The sequence below is a fragment of the Hipposideros armiger genome, unplaced genomic scaffold (genome assembly GCF_001890085.2).
Source record: "Hipposideros armiger isolate ML-2016 unplaced genomic scaffold, ASM189008v1 scaffold_1204, whole genome shotgun sequence".
Classification (NCBI taxonomy): Eukaryota; Metazoa; Chordata; class Mammalia; order Chiroptera; family Hipposideridae; genus Hipposideros; species Hipposideros armiger.
In genome coordinates, this window is record NW_017732554.1 from 321191 (window position 1) to 330196 (window position 9006).

Consider the following 9006-nt stretch of genomic DNA (forward strand, 5'->3'; position numbering starts at 1 on the left):
TTAAGAAGTGTGCACCTAATAAAACAGCATCAAATTATATAGTAAAGCCGATAGAATTAAAAGTATAATTAGAGAATCCACAAACTTTAACTCTCATTTTAACACATCTCTCTCAGTAACTGATAAAACAATTTGATCAAAATACTAGAAAAAAGATTTAAACAACACAATAATGAATTTGACTAGTTGACAATATGTAGAGTTTTGCACCTAACAAATGTAGAACACACATTATTTTCAAGTATACATGAAATAATTGGTAAAATAACTATATACTGGGCAATGTTTCAACAAATATGATTGAACTGAAATTATATTGAGTATATTATCTGTCTACAGTGTAAGCTAGAAATCAATAATTGAAAAGCTAGAAAATTTCCAAATATTTGAAAATTAAGCAACTGTATCATATATATGTATATATACATATGTATACACATATCTGTGTGTATGCATATATATGTGTGTGCATTATGTGTTATATATAATCCTTTTTGTTTCACTTAACACTAGATGGTATTTTTTCACATATTTTTCCTCATGGACATAGCCTAAGACTTTCTTGTCATTTTCTTCATAGAAAGCATGAAACTTCAGGGAAGCCACAATTATGTAGATTCCTATTTAAAGAGAGGATTGAAAGAAAACCGTTGTGTTTCTGCCCCCAGAGGCTTCTTCTACTGGCTACTTCCAGTCTTTTTCTCAGTATCTCAGGCCCTCTCGTCCAAAATGCATCATAAAGGATCAAACACACTTTAATCAGGCTTTTGCCTGCTCTTTTGGAAGGGAAATTTATTAGAGGGAAGCAGGATAGAATCCTGTGTTTTAATTTGCTGACTTTTTCAAAGGGAATGTGGAGAAAGAAATAGGAATTAGAGAGAAATAACATTTAGTTTATTTCATCCTCAAAGGTGAGGTGCCCACGTCAGTTCCGCTTTAGATAGGAGGAACTGGAAGCTCAGTGAGACAGCGGCATCGCAGCCCAGGTTGGCCCCTGCCTGTTCTGCCTCACTTGGCAACAGAGCCGGTGACTGCTGGGTAGTTTTTTTTAGGGGGAGAATCCAGACTGTGTGTTGAACAACTTGCAACATTTTATGAAACTCAAGGCTTTCAGAAGCAGTTCCTCTTTGTTAATGAAGTCATTACTTACATATATTTTTTAGAAAGACCATTATTTTTTACTAACAATCTTGTAATTTTTCGAAGACCAGAGTATTAGAAAATGGGTAATTTGCATTTTAAAATTGCATTCACTTTCCCATTCTATATAACAATGTAGTATGAATGTAATTGGAAATTTAAAATTACATTAGCCAATTTGGGGTATGGAGTTTAGAAAATGAAATAGGACTGTCAACTATTTTAAAAACACTCTAACTTTGGTTTTCTTAAATTTAATTCTTAACAGGAGAGCTTTTTATTAATTCATATGGAGTGAGTTTACACTACTGTAAGGAAGAAAATAATTCCGTAATTTTTGAGGAATGCTGTCCTTTGGTCCACTGCTGTTTCACTTGGAGTTGAAATGGTGGAGACTGCGGTCAGATCAGCGGAGCAGTTGCGGCTGTGCCATGTGAGTTTCCCAGCGCTCTGGCGGGATCCGCAGAGGAGCGAGTTGCGGCCTCCGGAAGTCTGAAGTCCAACACTCAGCGTGCTGGTCCCGCGGCCTCCCCAGCAGCCCGCAGCCGCCTCTCCTGACCGCTTCAGAAAAGGCAGACCCTTTCCCAGCCAGGTGAGGTCGGGATTGTGATTGAGCTTGCTGTTACCGAGGGCGCACGGCAACTAGGGGGACCGACGCTTGCTTGCCACTGCAGAATTCAGGGGATGACCCGGGTCAGCCAGGGGTGTCCTAAAACGGGGAAGATGAGTGTTTTTCCTATAGAAAGTAAAGACTCTTCTCTTTAGCACTTCGTTTAGAATATGGTTAGAATATTTAGCACTTCGTTTAGCACTGGTTAGAATAAGATTTCAACAGGTAGCAGAGCGATCACATGGGGCAGGTTTGGGACGCCGTCTCCCCCGCTTCCACCCCCCTCCCTTCCCTAAAGTAAATTGACGAGCCTAAGCTGTGTTTTCTATTCGGCTTTACAGCCCCTGGAGTCCGTGGACACAGTGGGCAAAGAAGGCGGCCAGGAACGCGCCCCCCCCCCCCCCCCCCAGGCCAGAGAAGGGCTTGGAGCGCGGCCGCGAGCGTCCCGGCGCAACTCCGCGCAGACGCCGGCTTAGTAACCGCAGAGTCTCGCAGGGCAACGGTGGAGGAAGGAAGCGGAATCGCCCGCCTACCCTCGCCGAGATGCACAACGCTTCGTACTCGGAGCTGGGGCTCTTCAACACGTCGTGCCCCGACCCTGCGCTGGGATGCCTCAACGAGTGGAGCCCGCCGCCGCCGCCGCCGCCGCCGCCGTTGGCCTTGGCCGTGCCAGTCGTCTACGCGGTGATCTGCACCGTGGGGCTGGCGGGCAACTCTGCGGTGCTGTACGTGCTGCTGCGGGCGCCCCGCAAGAAGACTGTCACCAACCTGTTTATCCTCAACCTGGCCATCGCTGACGAGCTCTTCACGCTCGTGCTGCCCATTAATATCGCCGATTTCCTGCTGCGGCAGTGGCCCTTCGGGGAGATCATGTGCAAGCTCACTGTGGCCATCGACCAGTACAATACCTTCTCCAGCCTCTACTTCCTCACCGTCATGAGCGCCGACCGTTACCTGGTGGTGCTGGCCACCGCAGAGTCGCGCCGGGTGACCCGCCGCACGTACGGCGCCGCACGCGCCGTGAGCCTGGCGGTGTGGGGTCTCGTGACGCTGGTTGTGCTGCCCTTCGTGGTCTTCGCCCGGCTGGACGACGAACAGGGCCGGCGCCAATGCGTACTGGTCTTCCCGCAGCCCGAGGCTTTCTGGTGGCGGGCGAGCCGCCTCTACACGCTTGTGCTCGGCTTCGCCATCCCGGTGTCCACCATCTGTGTCCTCTATATAGCCCTGCTCTGCCGGCTACGCGCCATACGCCTCGATAGTCACGCCAAGGCTCTGGACCGCGCTAAGAAGCGGGTGACTTTCTTGGTGGTTGCAATCCTGGCCGTGTGCCTCCTCTGCTGGACGCCTTACCACCTGAGCACCGTGGTGGCGCTCACCACCGACCTCCCGCAGACGCCGCTGGTCATCGCTGTCTCCTACTTCATCACCAGTCTGAGCTATACCAACAGCTGCCTCAACCCCTTCCTATACGCCTTCCTGGACGACAGCTTCCGCAGGAGCCTTCGCCAGATGTTAGCGTGCCGCGCCGCCGCCTGACGTCCCCACGCGCCCCGCTCCCGCACCCCGGCATCGCCAGCCCTGCGGCGGTCAGAGTTCTGTTCCTGACCCACAATCTTCCAGACGCTCCCGCCCCAAAACTTGTTAGAGATGCAGATTCTCGGACTCCGCCTCAGATCTAGTGAATCTGAAGCGCTGTGGGTGCAACCGAAATTTGAATTTGCCAGGTCCATTGCGGCTGAGAACGCACACTGGCTGCTTCCTAAAGCCGAAGGGCATTGAGGCGACCCCTGAACTTGACATGGGAGGGTTGTAAGGGGAGGTGAGGAAGGCACAAATGCTGGGAACATCCTTCCCCGTCCCCATACTTGCCTCCCTCCCAAGCCGTGCGCAACACCGGCTCTAGGTGGACACCTCCACTCTATTACCGGGTGAAGGCCGAGGATGCCGCGGCCCGCCCCCGGAGTCAGCTCCGCGCTTGTCTCTCTGCGCTTTGCTTCGGTTTCTAGTAGCGCCTGGCTGTGCTTTGCTCAAGCTGAGAAACAGCCGGCCGGGTCCCCGAGTCCTTCTCCGAGTGCTTTAACAGATGGAGAAGAGAGTCAAGGCGCGTGCGTTCCTCGCCCTCTTCTCCCAGGTGCGCTAGGCTGGCCGACGCGAGAGGAAGGGAAGGGTGTGTGTGTATGTGTGTGTGCGTGCGTGTGTGTGTGTAGCAGAGGCGTGGGTGGAGGAGGCTGGAGCTCGACTGTGACTCCCTACAGTAGTGATAAGACTAGTGATAATTCCCCCTTCCTGTTCCAGCCCCTTTCTTTGCATTTCCCCTTTCTTACCCCTGCGGCCACCTGAAAACGCTACAAGACTTTTAGGCTCTAGGGGTACTCAGCTCGCTTCACTGGAGAAAGGCCAGCAGCCAGTTACCCAGCCTCCCGCTTGTGGCACCCCTCTGCGGAGCCAGCTGCCCAGCGCGGAGCGTCGTAAAATAGATCACTGTTTTTGCAGTTGAGCGCACCAGCTGACCTCCTCTTTACACCACCTGCTTACTAGTCATCGCTTCTTTCTACCCCCATTCCCCTTTGTCGTCGTGGACCTCTCTCATACATCTTGAACCAGTTCGTTGCAATTCTTTGTGTATTGTTTTCCAGGACTGAGAACTTTATAAATATATATGTCCTAACCTCACAAATTTCTGAGGAAAAAATGAGATTAAAGAGAAATGTATATGCATTCTTTCATTCCCTTTCTCCTGGTATTCTTCATCCCTTGCACTTTGAGAGCCAGGAAACTGAAATGACTAACGCCCTTGTATTTCTCTCTCCTGGAGATTTCTTTCCATGGAGAGCTATGTATATAAGGATTATGTATGCTTTATTCCTTAGTCCCAGACAGCACCTGGTAGTTGGGTGAATCTAATGTCTGGTTCTGGAATCACAATGGAAACTGGCAGCACCATGATCTTAATTAATTAATTAATTAATTAATTAATTAATTTATCTCCACTTATGGGAGATGAAAGTTGATGAAGAGAGAGGACTGACACATGGGTTTGCCCAAACATTTGCAGCTGAAGGCTCAGACGTGAGGGCAGAGCTTTAACCAGACTATGGTGATTGATTATAGTTTTCCAAACAGGAATGAAAATTTCTAAAAATATTTCTTTCCTATGACTCGGTGTTAAGTGTGAGTGAAAGTGTTAGTGTCACCAGCAGGTTTTGTTTACTTAGTTTGATGGGCATCAATCAATTGCTTAATTATTTAAGTTCAAAATACCTTTTTAAAAATATGTGGAAGGGAAAAACTATCACTTGGATCGGGGGATGCAAATCCCATCTCTGATTTGGGTGAATGAGAATTGCTTCTTTAGCCTCAAAGTTATTAGGATCAATGAGATAATTGCTAGTTATCAGTTTAGAACATGTAAATTTAGAAACCTCCTACCTTGGATGACTGATAACAGCAAATTGTTCAAACTACAGTTTTTCATCTCCAATGCATTTTGAATGATGGACATTATGGCATTTGAACAGTCCTGTATTAGTGGGCCTCAGCGGCCTCTTGGAATTCATTGTAGTATCTCTGAAATTTCTTGGAAACATTTTATTGATTTTCTTTTTTTTTATTGGAGAATTGGGGAAGGGAACAGTGTTGGGGAGTGGGGAAGGGAAACATTATGTTTTTCCAGAACCCATCAGCTTCAGATCAAGTTGTTGTCCTTCAACCTTAGTTGTGGTGGGCGCAAGCCCAGCTCCAAGTTCAGTCACCACTTTCAATCTAGTTGTGGGGGGCATAGTCCACCATCCCCTGCGGGAGTCAAACCAGCAACCTTGTTGCACACTGAGCCATCCGGCCTCCCATCGGCAGCTCGTGGCTGCTCAGCTCAAGGTGCCATGTTCAATCTTAGTTGCAAGGGGGTGCAGCCCACCATCCTCTGCGGGAGTTGAACCAGCAACCTTGTTGTTAAGAGCAGACGCTCTCACCAGCTCAGCGGCAGTTCCACTGGGGCGCAGCTCACTGGCCCGTGTGGGAATTAAAGTGGCGACCCTGCAGCTCAGAGCTCGCGCTCTAACCAACTGAGCCACTCGGACGGACCCCTTGTTGATTGTCTTGATGACTCAAAAATTATTTCATGACTCCTCAATAATTTTTAAAAATTAAAACTTTAATCTTAGAATAGCTGTTGTATCACCTAATGTGATGAACAAAGAGTAGAGTGTCCACAAATAGAACCAGGTGCAATCATCTGAATTTGAAACCCCATCTGTCTTCATAAAATCGGTAATCATACTTTGACATCTTCTGGACACAGATGGGGAGAAAAGAGTGATCCATGTGTCCACTGCATCATCCCTACCACAGATCGACCTGGAGCTGCCTTGGAATATTTGGATAGGACTGCTAAAAAAACATACAAATTGATATTGCTGTGTTGTCTGGAGAAAGGCATGGATTGGCATCCTAGTATGGCATATGTTTGATTAAATAGGACTCAGTAGTTAATTTCACCCCAGCTTTCTAAATCATTGGATAAACTGTTGTTTCATTATTTCTGGTTGTTGCCTTCATATTAACATGGAGAAGTCCAGATTGTATGTCTCAGACTTCTTTCTTGTGTCTTAGGTTCTAAGTAAAATAAATATGCAAATAGTCATGTAAAAGTAGAATGTCTTTTGATCATTGTATTGCAGAGGTTTTAACACTGTGTTGAATTCTTGCAGTCTTTGTGTATGTGTTGAATTTTGTAGTCTTCATGTAAACTATGCTATTTAAAAACGTCTGTTTGGTTTTAGTTGGTAAAGTTATATAATATATGTGTTTAGGCTTCCTCTTGAGCATGCAGAAACTCTGCTAGTCAACACTGAGAGAAGCTCAGTTAAAATGAAACTGAAACATTCTGTGTGATAAGTGAATATTCTCTTGCCTGAGAACATGGGATCCATAATTCAATCACTTTAGTGTATATGCAGTATTAATTTTTTAAATAGTGTCTTATGAAAAAGTTATCTAATGGATAAGCAGTGAATAAATAGAAGTATTTGACAGGACAAAATTAAGAATAAAATTTCCCCCTTTATTTTGGTTGATTGTGAAAATGATGTATAACTGCTGATTAGCACAAAAACTCTAGAACATATGCTGGGCAGATAAAGGATGATAAGCTTTTATCATATAATCACAAACCTCATTTCCTGAATGTTTGAGCACTTGTGTGGAGAATGAAAAGGGAAGAGATTTCTTATTAGCATATACATTACTGTTCTAGCTAACACTAACCATAGATTGGCACAAATATATGCAAGGTAGAGGCTCTAACCAGAAAACATCATACTTAATAAAAACTCTCCTTTCCTCAGCAACATGCTGGGAAAATAACGAACAGTATCCCACCATGGACAGCAATCACCTATGATTATTAATGTTAAAGAAGAAATTGGAGAATGTTTCACATAATGGTCTTATATTATTAGGGCAGATTTGGGTCTGGCACTTTGGTTCCTACTATATATACACAGAGTGTTGACTATAAAAATAGTTTTCCAGGTAGTTCACCAAAAGAGCGTTTATTTGGGAAAAGAAAAAGGCAAAAACCATCGCAGCAGTGTGAGAATGTGCTCCTCTGGTTGGCCGCCTACATGCAAAGTAACTCTCCTCCCAAGATGGCCCCCATATATATACATATATATATATATATGTATATATATATGTATATGTATATATATATGTGTATATATATATATATATATATATATACACACATATATATATATATATATCTCCCCTAGGAAGTTAGAACCATGAAGTTTTAACAGGAAGTTGGGACTAGAGAGTAACAGGAAGCCCAGCTCTATCCATAGACCTCCCAGTTCTTGGGTTAGTTTTCTTAAACTGCCAGTTCACTTTTATCAAGAGAAAGTGAGATACAAGGCAGTGGATTGATTTGGCCAGGCCCACAAAGACACATCACAACCAATCAGAGCCATCTGTTTCTTCTTCTAGGAATCATCTCATCCTATTCCAGCAGAGATGAAACTGGTTGCAATGTATAATTTGAAATTATTAGATAATAGAAAACATTGATACCTTTGAAATATTTAATGGGTCAAGCAGTACATACCTACTATTACATCATGTGATACAAAGGGAGGATAAGTAAATAATAAAACTTTAGTTCTAACTCAGAGTCTTGGAAGTGTGTAGTGTTGTTAAAGGTTATATAAGAATAAAAATTCCTGAGCTGCCGCTGAGCTGCCAACAAGTGGCAGGATGGCTCAGCTTTAAAAAAAAAAAAAAAGAAAAGAATAAAAATTCCTTGACCAGGGGTGGTTGCACTCTCTACTCAAATACAAAAATACTATAATCTGCATGCTTTATGCATATGGTGTTGTGCTCCAGGGCATACCATTTATGTCAAATACAGTGTTAATGGCACCTCCGTTTCTATAGAACAGAGTTTTGTAATGGATAACATTGTCCTTGAATTTAGAGCAAGATACATTTAAAAAAATACCATATCTCATAAGGTTACAAGAAAACATATCACATAAATTAATAGAAAAAAAAAGATATAAAGGGAAGGAAAGTTAAAATTACAACTCTGAGAAACTTGTGGAAAACTACATGCTTCTCACGAGTCAGAACAGGCTTTCTCTTTTGACAAATACCTTCTGGCAGTGAGAGTAGATTACATCTCCCACAAAGGCCTCAAGTACCATTCTGCACACCGACCAGAGGCCCCAGTGGATCACGGCCTGGAAAGTCAGCTCACATCTTCCTGTGAAATCTGTATCTTCTGACAAAGACTGTGTGACCAATAGAAGTGTCCTGAGGCTGAGTCAGTGACTGCACTAACTAGACCACTGCACACCACGGAAAGAGTGGGTGGAATTTTAGTGTCAAATTGTGTATGGTCAACAATACAGGAGAGGTGGTTAGTGTTCCTAAATACAGGAACTTAGGATTTATGGATCCTAAATACAATAGTAATTACAAAATGGATATTGTGAGTGGTTCATCTATTTGACAAATTAGTTTACTTTAAACAGCAGTGAATTATCAGAAAAGACTATTCAGTATAGGCTATATGAATGAAGCAATCATATTAGAAAGATGTTTATGCTCAGTGAGTGAAAAATAAAAGTTGTTTAATTAATTCTTTAAAAAAAAGATTTTATTGGGGAATTGGGGAAGGGGAACAGTGATGGGGAATTGGGGAAGGGGAACATTATGTTTTTCCAGGACCCATCAGCTTCAAGTCAGTTGTTATCCTT

At 44.1% G+C, this 9006-nt stretch overlaps 1 protein-coding gene across 1 annotated transcript; it reads left to right on the top strand.

The window, feature by feature from the left end:
- Nucleotides 1-2178: 2178 nt before the first annotated feature.
- On the top strand, nucleotides 2179-4225 carry NPBWR1 (neuropeptides B and W receptor 1). Its single transcript, XM_019632956.1, has one exon. The coding sequence runs from the start codon at nucleotides 2294-2296 to the stop codon at nucleotides 3284-3286; it is 993 nt and encodes a 330-aa protein (XP_019488501.1). The 5' UTR covers nucleotides 2179-2293; the 3' UTR covers nucleotides 3287-4225.
- The last annotated feature ends 4781 nt before the right edge of the window (nucleotides 4226-9006 follow it).

Excerpts from the sequence above, each read along its gene's own strand:
- NPBWR1 (XM_019632956.1), top strand. The coding sequence starts at position 2,294 with ATGCACAACGCTTCGTACTCGGAGCTGGGGCTCTTCAACACGTCGTGC.